Source organism: Oncorhynchus masou, chromosome 1 (genome assembly GCF_036934945.1).
Source record: "Oncorhynchus masou masou isolate Uvic2021 chromosome 1, UVic_Omas_1.1, whole genome shotgun sequence".
Classification (NCBI taxonomy): domain Eukaryota; kingdom Metazoa; phylum Chordata; class Actinopteri; order Salmoniformes; family Salmonidae; genus Oncorhynchus; species Oncorhynchus masou.
Genome location: NC_088212.1, coordinates 47,935,047 through 47,948,806, shown reverse-complemented (window position 1 = coordinate 47,948,806; position 13,760 = coordinate 47,935,047). Strand labels below are relative to the sequence as shown.

Sequence of the window (13,760 nt, the reverse complement as noted above, 5' to 3'; positions counted from 1 at the left end):
CTTAAGGGGGCTGAATAATTTTGCACGCCCAATTTTTCAGTTTTTGATTTGTTAAAAAAGTTTGAAATATCCAATAAATGTCGTTCCACTTCATGATTGTGTCCCACTTGTTGTTGATTCTTCACAAAAAAATACAGTTTTATATCTTTATGTGTGAAGCCTGAAATGTGGCAAAAGGTCGCAAAATTCAAGGGGGCCGAATACTTTCGCAAGGCACTGTATCAGAGAGAGAGAGAAAGAGTGGTGGGTTAAGACTGTGCTATAATGACCTTATGCGTACTGTACTATAGTGTCATTTACTTCTCCTTTCTGGCAGTTTCCCGTTCATCAGAAGAACATGTTTTTTTTGCCTTCCCCAGGATTATTTATTTAGTGTAGATGAGAGAGAGAGAGAGAGAGAGAGAGAGAGAGAGAGAGAGAGAGGAGAGAGGGGGAGAGAGAGAGAGAGAGAGAGAGAGAGAGAGAGAGAGAGAGAGGGGGAGAGGGAGAGAGAGCGAGAGAGGGGGAGAGGGAGTGGGAGAGGGAGAGAGAGAGGGGGGGAGAGAGAGAGAGAGAGAGAGAGGGGGGGGGGAGAGAGGGAGGGAGGGAGAGAGTGAATAATTCAGAGGGTTTCTGATAACATTGAAGAGAGCCTGTTTTCATCCACTGCAGGCCTCTGTCTATACACAAACACACAGACACACACACACACCCCTGTGCCTTTCTGACAAGTCCATTGTGAATTCTGATAGCTTGTGAAACAGGAGTAGAGCAGAGCTCAGACTCGGTACCAAGCCACCAGAGACTGTAGATACATTACCACCACAGTACCTTGAGAGAAGGTTAGCTATTTTACCTCATTCAGGTTCTGTAGCCACTAGGTAGTGTCTGTCTGTGTATGTAAGTTAAGGACGGTCTGCGTCATAGTTTGACCGTTGTTCAGGCTCAAAGTATGGAGAACTTCTGGGATTTCCTGGTAGACCGTCTGCATGAAAACCATGGAAGCCAGGTTTGTTTGGAGTGAACATTAGTGTAGTTTTGGTGGATTTATACCAAACATTCCTCCTATGTTGTTAGGTGTTGGACCAGGACTTATTTTTCTATGGACTGTGGATTCGGGCCAGTTTTCATTGTGGGAATTGTTTTCCCTTCAATTTCTCAAAATGTCTAAAATGTATGACAGGTGAGCTGTATGAATGAAACATCACTGAATATTGTTGAAGAATATTTATGAGTCAACCTAGGTGTGTTTTCTGTGCAGAGAAGTAGCTACTGGAACTATGGGCATTGGGCAATGGAGCATCGATGGATAGGAGCGCCCACATAGATAGAGAATCAATAGACAGGCCATAGATTCGTGCTATATTAATTTCTATGGAATGATAAGCTTAAATTCTTCGAGCGTTCCAAATAGTGCATCCAATATGGCCGCCGATGTGGTCATTGCTTTGAATTGGAATATCCATTCTGCTAATTGCATTTCTACGAGCTTCCAGGGACAAGATAATGATGTGTGGAAGAACTTTACTGCCCTTCACAGAACCCTGACCTCAACCCCATCGAACACCTTTAGGATAAATTGGACCGCCAACTTCGAGCCAGGCCTGATCACCCAGCAGTGCCGGACCTCACTAATGCTCTTGTGGCTGAATGGAAGCAAGACCTCGCAGCAATGTTCCAACATCTAAACTCAGAAAAAAATAAATGTCCTCTCACTGTCAACTGTGTTTATTTTCAACAAACTTAACATGTGTAAATATTTCTATGAACATAACAAGATTCAACAACTGAGACATAAACGGAACATGTTCCACAGATATGCGACTAACAGAAATTGAATAATGTGTCCCTGAACAAAGGGGGTGGGGGTCAAAAAAAAAAACATTCAGTATCTGGTGTGGCCACCAGCTGCATTAAGTACTGCAGTGTATCTCCTCCTCGTGGATTTGCCAGTTTTGCTGTGAGATGTTACCCCACTCTTTCACCAAGGCACCTGCAAGTTCCCGGACATTTCTGGGGGGAATGGACCTAGCCCTCACCCTCCGATCCAACAGGTCCCAGACGTGCTCAATGGGATTGAGATCCGGGCTCTTTGCTGGCCATGGCAGAACACTGACATTCCTGTCTTGCATGAAATCACGCACAGAACGAGCAGTATGGCTGGTGGCATTGTCATGCTGGAGGGTCATGTCAGGATGAGAATGCAGGAATGGCACCGCATGAGGGAGGAGGATGTCTTCCCTGTAACGCACAGCGTTGAAACAACCATCGCCCCTGGTGAGACAAAACCGCGACTCGTCAGTGAAGAGCACTTTTTGCCAGTCCTGTCTGGTCCAGCGACGGTGGGTTTGTGCCCATAGGCGACGTTGTTGCCGGTGATGTCTGGTTAGGACAAGCCTACAAGCCCTCAGTCCAGCCTCTCACAATCTATTGCGGACAGTCTGAGCACTGATGGAGGAATTGTGCGTTCCTGGTGTAACTCAGGCAGTTGTTGTTGCCCTCCTGTACCTGTCCCGCAGGTGTGATGTTCGGATGTACCGATCCTGTGCAGGTGTTGTTACACGTGGTCTGCCACTGCAAGGATGATCAGCTGTCCGTCCTGTCTCCTGTAGTGCGGTCTTAGGCGTCTCACAGTACGGACATTGCAATTTATTGCCCTGGCCTAATCTGCAGTCCTCATGCCTCCTTGCGTCACATCTAAGGCACATTCACACAGATGAGCAGGGACCCTGGGCATCTTTCTTTTGGTGTTTTTTAGAGTCAGGAGAAAGGCCTCTTTAGTGTCCTAAGTTTTCATAACTGTGACCTTAATTGCCTACCGTCTGTAAGCTGTTAGTGTCTTAACGACCGTTCCACAGGTCCATGTTCATTAATTGTTTATGGTTCATTGAACAAGCATGGGAAACAGTGATTAAACCCTTTACAATGAAGATCTGTGAAGTTATTTGGATTTTTACTGATTATCTATGAAAGACAGGGTCCTGAAAAGGGGAAGTTTCTTTTTTTGCTGAGTTTAGTTGAAAGCCCTCCCAGAAGAGTGGAGACTGTTATAGCAGCAAAGGGAGACCAGCTCCATATTAATTTATATTATTTTGGAATGAGATGTAGTGCGTTTATATAATATATCTTATTCTACTCTTTTCCACTCTGGTTTCCCTTCCCTTTCTTTCTTTTTTCCTCTCTGTCTCGTTCTTCATCTCGCCTCCTTTCCCCATTTCAATCCCTCTCTCTCTCTCTACCCCTCTATCTCTCTCTCCCCTTCTTCTCCTTCTCCTCCTTCTTCTCATCCTCCGTATCCCCAACTCTCTCTATCCCTCTCTCCCCCTTCTCTCCCCTCTCTCTATCCTCCCTCTCGCTGTCGCTCTCTTTCATTCATATTCAGATTGCTTTATTGGCATGAAATACAATTTGTAGATGTTGCCAAAGCAGTATAGTGGTACAGCATTTCAGTAAATACAGTACATTGCAATGAGGATAATGAAATAGTTAATTTCAATAATAATAATACATAATAATAATAATAATAATAATAATACACTTGAGAACCGCACCCGACAGGACGTTTCCCCATCACTTCCACTAATTGGGGAGTGAGGAAAATGCTATAAATGAAGAGGACTCAATGTATTTTGAAAGCAGAGTTTTTGAGGATTATAATAATACCCATTTGATGTCTATGGTGGCAAAATTGCAAGATTATGTTATAAGGCTTTTATTGCATCAAATGGTTGTTTTATTCAACAGAATAGAGTATTCTGTTAAATATTGTGTGTGTGTTCTACTGAGGATGGGCCTCTGGGACATAACACTGACAGGAGATTTATGATGTATTTTGGGTGATAAAACCTAAAGAGCATTCCAGAGCATGAGTTAATGTTTCTGTTCTATACCATACCAGGGAGAGATGGTTCCAGTTTGGAGTCGGAGGACCAGACACTGGTCTATACAATGAAAACTGTTGCCACAGCAGATACTGTCTGTATCTGTCTGTGTATCTTTCATACACATCTTAACCGTGTGACCCATTCTCTACATCTGTTGTTTGTCATGTAGGTTGAATGGGGTGTATCTTGGCTATAAAATACCTTTGTACTTTTGTCTCGCCGCTCTCAACGGATCATCAGAAACGGTGATTCGTCGCCAAGTCATTGCTTTTGCAAAGCTCTCAATGTTAAAGATTTAGCTTAAGTATGACTGACTTGTGTGATAAGTTTGTCTCTCCTCATTTGGTAGCAAAGAAATGAACCACCACATACAAGCAAGCCAAACACCCGTCCAAATGTGCACTTCACATTTCCATATCATAAAACTCATGTAATGTACAGTGTCAATGCTTTTTTTAGCACTATGTTTGATGTACAGTTACAAGATGACATGGCATCATATCCTGGCTTGTTCTGAACAGAAAGAGCCTATCTTTTCTATTGTGAAGAAAATTTGCCTCAGAACACCCACCTGAATGCACTAATGAATCCTTTCTCTGTGTATCAAAAATGACGATTTGTTTCTCTGAATTACCTTTGTGAAAGCCCTACAGTAACACTCTAAGATCATATTTTATAACTTAAGCTAGTCACGTTGGCAATTGAACAGAACAAGCTTTCAATCGATGCCCACCTGATCCAGATTGCGATTTATAATGAGCCGTTTTTATGGGTTTGCGTAAACAAGCAACAATAATTGTGTGATGGCGGAGATGCAGGGTTGTGTTCCAAACAAAACAACTAGAAATGTGCTTTGCTCTAGTTCCTCAACGTCACAGCGAGGAGAGATCAAAAAACACCTTATAGTTGAAGACTCTTCTTAGAGTCATAAAAGTGTATTGGAAATGACTTAGGAACTGTGCACAATTTGGAGAGGAGTGTAGCCACTTGGAGACACCAGTTAGTCCTCTCACTCAAACCTTTGTAATGGTTTTGTCTTATGTTGCACCTACAGTACCCCACATTTACCACGGATATAGAAAAAAGTACAGTAAACGTAAAATGCACATTAGATCAATAGTGTAATGTTGGATTCAGTCTTGTGTCAGATGGACTGTTGTGCCTGTAACTTTGGTCTAGAAATTTCCCCATAATCTCCAAACTGTTTTAATTGCTTCCATGCTTGTGCATGCATTTGCTTTTCATATTTCTTCTGTAAGAAACATTTAAATTTATCCCTATCTATATAGGCTAATTCCCACGAGTGTAAAGGGTTCAGACAGTCTCTGGCTGTCGATATCCCAGGGCTGTTTTACACGGTTATCCAGCCATGTCTTGTATATACATTTTGATTGAGCTGTGAAGCTTTGCGTAGCGTTGGTGACATCAAAGGCATGCGCTGTTGTTTTATTTTTATTTATTTTTTTACATGTAAGCACATCGTTAGCTTTTTACTTTTTTCAATTACACAAATGCTTTCAAATTCTCAAAAAGTGATGTTAGCTGATTATTCATAGAAAAAAAACGTATAAAATCTCATAATCCTGTGTTTATCACAGACCTTATTTTCTGCATTTATCCAAATACCCTCCATGAACCCAATTAATTTCTTCACAGGCTTTGCCCAACGAGCCATGGCGGAGCCTCTGTAAAGCCTCTGCAAAGCCTCTGTAAAGTGCCTACAAAAGACATCATTACAATTGCTCTCAATGGTTGTTGGGGTTTAATTCGTCTGCTAAATGACTTAATATCAATGTAATTTGTCGCTTCTTTATATGGGGGTTTTGAACCCTTGGTTCCAAGTACCAGGGAAGCAGCCACTCTCCAAAACCTGGTTGAATAGTTTTAATAAGGCATCCTGCTGCTCAGGAGCACTGTGTTTAACCATTTAATTCCTGATGCTGTCAGGGCCACATGCCTTTCCAGGTTTTAAGGCTTGTATGTTTGAAAGTTCAGCTCGTGTAATTTGGTAGTCAATTGGGTTCTGGTTGTTTTTAATTAGGTTTTTCTTGGATATTTCTTTGTTTTAAAGTAAGGTCTTCTTATGATATTATTCCATAGAGACTTTCAAAATGATCTTTCCAGATGTTGCCTAGATCATTCTTCTGTTCTCATTTTAAGCCATTCCATTAATCCCAGAACTGGTTTTCATAGTTTTCAAAATGCTTCTGTTTCTTCCATCTTAGGTTTTGTTTGTATTCTTTAAATGTACCACAATATTCTTGCGGAATCTTGTGGTTGGTAATGTTTTTTATTTGATAAATATCCTTGAGTTTACACTCGGAATCTAACCATTTCTCTTTTGAGGTTTTCAACTAGAATGGTTTTCCTTTTGCATAAATGTGTTTTTGTGGCAGCTATCAAAGCCAAATTTAAGTCCGGGAGTTTTGGGCTATATGTACTCGAAAGGAAATCATTGATACAGGTTGTACAAATGTCCAAATACTGTATATGTTTATTACCCTAAGGTTCAGAACTTGTTCTAGCATTAAAATCCCAACACGAAAGCACATTTCCATCAGCTTGGAACTGGTTGGTTTCTCTTTGGAAATGATCAATTTGAGTGAGAAGCATAGACTGCACATACAGTACATGTAAAATGATTGTCACTAAGGATTGTGCTTTTGTTGAGTTTGAACCACATGTGGGTGTTACCCTTATTGATTTGGTTCAGTGAAAGGTCTTGTATAAGTCTTGTATACCATATGACCAATCTTTCCACAGCCCTGCTCTGTTTTATGTTTTTACGTTTGAATGATGGAAGTAAAATTAGCTTTCTCTCTATCTCTCTCTCTCTCTTCCTCTCCTCACTTTCTCTCTCTAGTCTCCAGGTTCAGACTCTCAGGCCTCTCCTCAGGGGGCGGAGTCTTCAATTCGGACACCCATGCTTGAAGGGAGTGAAAGCTTCGAGTCTCCACTGCTTTCCACTAAAGAGGTGTTTTTGTGTGCATGTATATGTCCATGTTATGATACTTACCAGGCATTGTGACAAATCAAAAGTTCACTGCATATAGGACCGTTGCGGTGACCATATTACCGCAACACCGGTAGTCGTGTCATGAACGCAGTCAAGTTCCACATAAACGTTGAGTCATGGTAATCTCCTATTATGCACTCTGGACATGCTTTGGTATTACCCAAATCACTAACGACCATCAGGTCGCTAATTGTCTGGCACTCAGAGCTCTATTGTCCCTCTAACCACACTGACATCAATGGAAAATCAATGGAAAATAACATCAACACGTATTTTTTTTATTTTTATTTAACCTTTAATTAGGCAAGTCAGTGAAGAACAAATTCTTATTTCCAATGACGGCCTAGGAACAGTGGGTTAACTGGCTTGTTCAGGGGTTCAACAACTGAGTGGAAAACATGGTCATTGTGGATTTTGTTTCAGAGCCGAGCACAACGAAATGTGTAGAACAACCAAATGCATATTAGAGCTTATGGATACACATAAGTCTAAATGCAGTTGAAGTCGGACGTTTACATACACTTAGATTGGAGTCATTAAAACTCATTTTTCAACCACTCCACAAATGTCTTGTTAACAAACTATTGTTTTGGCAAGTAAGTTAAGACATCTACTTTGTGCATGACACAAGTTATTTTTCCAGCAATTGTTTACAGACAGATTATTCACTTAAAATTCACTGTATCACAATTCCAGTCGGTCAGGAGTTTACATACACTAAGTTGACTGGGACTTAAATTCCAGAAAATGATGCCATGGCTTTGGATGTGTACCTGTGGATGTATTTCAAGGCTTACCTTCAAACTCAGTGCCTCTTTGCTTGACATCATGGGAAAAGCAAAAGAAATCAGCCAAGACCTCCACAAAATGTTGTAGAACTCCACAAGTCTGGTTCATCCTTAGGATGAACCAGACAAGTCCTAAAACAAGTCCTATATCGACATAACCTGAAATGCCGCTCAGCAAGAAAGAAGCCGCTGCTCCAAAACCGCCATAAAACAGCCAGACTACGGTTTGCAACTGCACATGGGGACTTAGACCGTGCTTTTTTTCCTGTGGTCTGATGAAACAAAAATATAACTGTTTGGCCATGATGACCATCGTTATGTTTGTAGGATAAAGGGGGATGCTTGCAAGCCGAAGAACACCATCCCAACCGTGAAGCACTGGGGTGGCAGCATCATGTTGTGGGGGTGCTTTGCTGTAGTAGGGACTGGTGCACTTCACAAAATAGATGGCATCATGAGAGAGGAAAATTATGTGGATATGTTGAGGCAACATCTCAAAACATCAATCAGGAAGTTAAAGCTTGGTCGCAAATGGGTCTACCAAATGGACAATGACCCCAAGCATACTTCCAAAGTTGTGGTAAAATGGCTTAAGGACAACAAAGTCAAGGTATTGGAGTGGCCATCACAAAACCCTGACCTCAATCCTATAGAAAATCTGTGGACAGAACTGAAAAAGTGTGTGCGAGCAAGGCGGCCTATAAACCTGACTCAGTTATACCAGCTCTGTCAGGAGGAATGGGCCAAAATTCACCCAACTTATTGTGGGAAACTTGTGGAAGGCTACCCAAAATGTTTGACACAAGTTAAGCAATTTAAAGGCAATGCTACCAAATACTAATTGAGTGTATGTAAACTTTTACTATGATTAAATGTCAGGAATTGTGAAAAACTGAGTTTAAACGTATTTGGCTAAGGTGTATGTAATCTTCCGACTTCAACTGTATGAACCCAAGTCCCCCCCCCCAAAAAACAGAATTAAAATAATGATTGTGCTGTTATACAATACATATTCTAATAGTCTATCACATATTAGCATGGCAAAAAAACAGAGTTTTTAGTACATAACTGGTCTAGCCTATACTCCAAAATTAAACATATTCTAGTAATCACCTTAAAATGTGGACTGTATTATTATGCATACTTGATGGACTGGTTGGCTTAAATTACGCTCAAAACGTTCTATCCGTGAGTATGGGACGTATAGGCCTCGGCGATGTTGTTTGTTGTGCAGGGTGGCTTACAAAGTTAACCTACAATTATGGTGAATTTGTATTTGATTTTGAATAGCCTAGATAGCTGCAGGAACATGGTTGGCGAGCATAGAGAGGTTGGGCGGAATATCACCTGTCGCGCAGTGAGAGGCTGCATGCTTCTCAAACAGTGTTTGATGCGTGAAGTTAAATTATTTTTCTTATAAACCCAGACATTTATATATGCTATCCTTTTTGAAAGCAGAGTTTTGGTGGTTGCCACTAAAAAGAAGAGGATCCCAGCTGCTACTATATTTATTTCTCAGCTGCTTTGCTATAAAGGCGGAGTTGCCTACACGGCATGATTTAACTGGGGGAAAGGGGCCAATCGCTATTCGAGTGCATACGAATGACATGTATTTTTCCCCTGCCCCTGTTCCTACCCATTTCATAATGGGCCATTCTAAACAAATTTAAGATAACATTAAATTGAGAATAGTCTGATGGGTAAAAAATGACCACTTGATGAGAGAACAGGGTGTTTTGATTTCTAAGACATTCTGAGGTTTGTTTCATTCACAACTAAATTGACAAAATAACTCTAAATCTATCATATAGGACCTGTTTCAAATGCTTACTTTTAAGCTCACAACATAGCCACTTCATATGTGCACTTACTCCGCAATGGGAAAACATAATTTCAATTTTTTTCAGCTAAGTTCAATTATATTATTCTTACAATAATATAATATAAAATCATGGCACAGGACTGATTCGATATCTTGTCTGCTTAAATGAACTAGCCTACGGGCATGGCGCATAGCCAGATAACATACAGTAGGCAGACTGACATTCGGATCTTTTGAAATACATTTTCTTCATATCATGTTTCTTTAGGCCTGCCTAAAATAAATAATGGATTTATTGTGAATGGTGTATATTAAATGGATTTATTAGACTTTTTAAAATGCAGATGCTCCAAAGGCGCGCATCAGTGGCTTGTACGCATAGAGGCCTGAAGATTGTAAACATGTTTATGATAATTAATGGGTAATTACCGTGAGACTGGCAGTCATTTGCGTGACAATAAACCGGCTAACAAAATGTCATGACCGGCAACAGCCCAGTGTGTCAACCAATGTTTGTCTGTCTTTCACAAGTGTCATGATAGTGCTATGACAGTGTTATAATGACTATGCCTGTGTGACCCGTCAGTAACGTGCTATCTGTCTTCTCCTCTACACCTGCAGTCCAGGAGAAGCCTGGCCTCCTTTCCTACCTATGTAGAAGGTAAGACTTGCTCCTGGCTCCTGGTCTTTACGTCCCTCTCTGCTTTACTTCAGTGGGCCGCATTTTGCCAGTGAAGAATATATTTGAGAAACGGTTCTCTCTAGTAAATGCTTGGGTGATTTAGCTCTGTGGGGGTATGCTATCTATCTATCTATCTATCTATCTATCTATCTATCTATCTATCTATCTATCTATCTATCTATCTATCTATCTATCTATCTATCTATCTATCTATCTATCTATCTATCTATCTATCTATCTATCTATCTATCTATCTATCTATCTATCTATCTATCTATCTATCTATCTATCTATCTATCTATCTATCTATCTATCTATCTATCTATCTATCTATCTATCTATCTATCTATCTATCTCACAAACACACCCACCCACCCACACTCTTTATCCTTCCCTCTTTACTCATGCATTCTGTGTGCTTTAGCTCAGTAGGAGCATTGTGTCTCGAGTCTCTAGCTCTGTGTGAAGCACAATGACATTCTGGTGACACATACACACACACTCTCTCTCTTTCTGTCTCTCACTACGATGTCCCAATCATTCCAACTGTTCTAATTTCTGCATCTTTAGAGTTGAAGCCTTCACAAACATGTTAAGATTAAAACCGTATATATATTCCATGGCAAATCATGGCATTTTAATCTTCCTACTCCTCTCCCAGTCCCAGGTCCATGTGACCCAGAGGACCTGATCGATGGGATCATCTTTGCTGCTAACTACCTGGGCTCCACCCAGTTGCTGTCTGACAAGACCCCCTCCAAGAACGTGCGCATGATGCAGGCCCAGGAGGCTGTCAGCCGCATCAAGGTGAGGAGAGAGACTAATCAGATTTTTTTTCTTTGCTCGCAATGATGTGGTTGAAAATGCTGGTAGACAGTACAAATTATTTTCTTACAGAGGAACTTCTGGATAGATCCCATTTTAGTCATTTAGCAGATGCTCTTGTCCGGAGCAATAGGAGCAATTAGGTTTAAGTACCTTGCTCAAGGGCGCATCCACAGATTTTTCACCCAAGTCACCATGGGGAATCGAACCAGCGACCTTTCGGTTACTGGCCCATCGCTCTTAACCTAGACTACATGTCGCCCAACCTGATTCCATCCTGACCTTGTACTGTATTATGTTTTCTACCTGGTAATGGAAAATATCAAATAACCTGTTTTTAATACTGTCTGAACACACCGGTCAAAAACTGGTTGAATCAGCATTGTTTCCACATAATTTCAACAACAAAAAATCTATTGGATTATGTTGAATCAACGTGGAAAACTGATTGGATTTGCAAAGTCATCAATGTAAGGGAATTTGTTTTTCACCCAACTTTTAACCTAAATCCAATGACATGGTAACATTTTTTGTTGATTTCACGTTGAATTCACATTAGTTGACATCTCAACCAAATGTAAATGAAAACTACATGTTGAAATGACATCTGTGCCCAGTGGGAACGTACTGCTTTATAACATCTTTATCACAAGCGATCAAATCGATATCTGTTTTGCATAGAAACATGTTCTATGCTATGTACGAACCTGAATATGTACAAAGGTCAAGATCTCACATCAGTACATTTCTACCTATAACTGTGTCACTTCCATAGAGAATAATAGAGAACTCTAGTGCCCAAAAGCTTGTTTTAGCTTGGCCTGTGCTATTGAGGCCTTTCCCCATTTTGAAGTATTCAACTGGGTGGGAAGGAGGATCACAATTACATCTAGGTCATCAGATCAGACAATTCATTATACTTGAGTAAACATTCCATAACTGCAGGTGGCAATAAATTGGCAATCTTGGCTTTATATCTGTTCAAACAACACACTTCAGGTGGTTGTGTGCACCCATTGAGTTTGTTTAATTGACTACTTCAAAATGGAGATGTTCTCAATCGCGGTGCATATGCGCTCACAGATGTCATAATGGGATAGATACAATGAAGAGTCCTCTATCATTCTCTATGGTCACTTCCCCTCACTCACTTTCTGTCACATGACCTGAGTCTTTCTGACATCTTCCTGGTTTATCAGCCTCCTGGCGCACCTCCAGCCCATAGCCCATACTGTAGTGACTTAGCATTTTACAGCCCGCCTGATCAAAATGCACTGAGCTGTAGCCCATAGCCTCTATCAGCCAATACATATTGTACGCGTCTGCCAAATGACTTAAATGTAATGTAAATGTACACACACCTAGAGTATGTTTTCTGTTACTCCTGTTCTCATCAGACAGAGCCACCATAGCACCTCTGCATGTTCTAATATCTACCATCTAGTGGCCAAAAACAAAATTGCGACTGGAGTCCTAAGTTGTATATTGGCCTTTCTCTTGCATTTCAAAGAAGATGGAACAAAAACATTTTTGAAAACGGATGTTTTTTCTTTGCATTATCTTTTACTAGATCTAATGTGTTATATTCTCCTACATTAACTTCACATTTCCACAAACTTCAAAGTGTTTCCTTTCAAATGGTATCGAGAATATGCATATCCTTGCGTTCAGTACTGAGCTACAGGCAGTTAGATTTGTGTATGTCATTTTAGGCAAAAAAAGAAATGAAAAAGGGTCAGATCCTTGAGGTTTTAAATCCCTTTGTTATGGCAAGCCAAAATAAGTTCAGGAGTAAACATGCTTAACAAATCACACAATAAGTTGCATGTACTCACTCTGTGTGCAATAATAGTGGTTAACATGATTTTTGAATGACTACCCCAATTATCTGTAAGGTCCTTCGGCTCAGTAGTGAATTTCAAGTACATATTCAACCACAAAGTCAGGGAGGTTTTCCAATGCCTCGCAAAGAAGGGCACCAATTGGTAGAAGGGTAAAAATGAAAAAAAAAGCAGACTGAATATCCCTTTGAGCATGTTGAAGATATTAATTGCACTTTGGGTGGTATATCAATACACCCAGTAACTACAAAGATACAGTCACCCTTCCTAACTCAGTTGCCAGAGAGGAAGGAAAGAGATCAGGGATTTCACCATGAGGCCAATTGTAATTTTAAAACAGTTAGAGTTTAATGGCTGTGATAGGAGAAAACTGAGGATGGATAAACAACATTGTAGTTACTCCACAATACTGAACTAAATGACAGAGTGAAAAGAAGGAACCCTTTTCAGAATACAAATATTCCAAAATATGCATCCACTTTTCATATTCTCAAGCATGGTGGTGGCTGCATCATGTTATGAGTATGCTTGTCATCGGCAAGGACTAGGGAGTTTTTTTAGGATAAAAAGAAATCCTAGTGGAAAACGTGGTTCAGTCTGCTTTCAAACAGACACTGGAAAGCAAATGTACCTTTCAGCTGTACAATATCCGAAAACACAAAGCCAAATTTACACTGGAGTTGCTTACCAAGATGACATTGAGTGGCCTCGTTACAGTTTTGACTTAAATTGGCTTGAAAATCTATGGCAAGCCTTGAAAATGGCTGTGTAGCAATGATCAACAACCAACTTGACAGAGCTTGAATTTTAAAAATAATGATCGGCAAATATTGTACAATCCAGGTGTGCAAAGCTCTTAGAGACTTACCCAACAAGACTCAGAGCTGTAATTACTGCCAAAGGTGTTATCCAACATGTATTGG

At 40.5% G+C, this 13,760-nt stretch overlaps 1 protein-coding gene across 1 annotated transcript in view; it reads left to right on the top strand.

Annotated features, from left to right (window-relative positions):
- LOC135545656 (amyloid-beta A4 precursor protein-binding family A member 1-like) overlaps positions 1 to 13,760 on the top strand; it is a 109,865-nt gene that overhangs the window by 79,032 nt on the left and 17,073 nt on the right. The window contains 3 exon segments of the mRNA XM_064973427.1: positions 6,727 to 6,837; positions 10,111 to 10,150; positions 10,833 to 10,978. Of these exon segments, the coding sequence (XP_064829499.1) occupies positions 6,727 to 6,837; positions 10,111 to 10,150; positions 10,833 to 10,978 (297 nt within the window).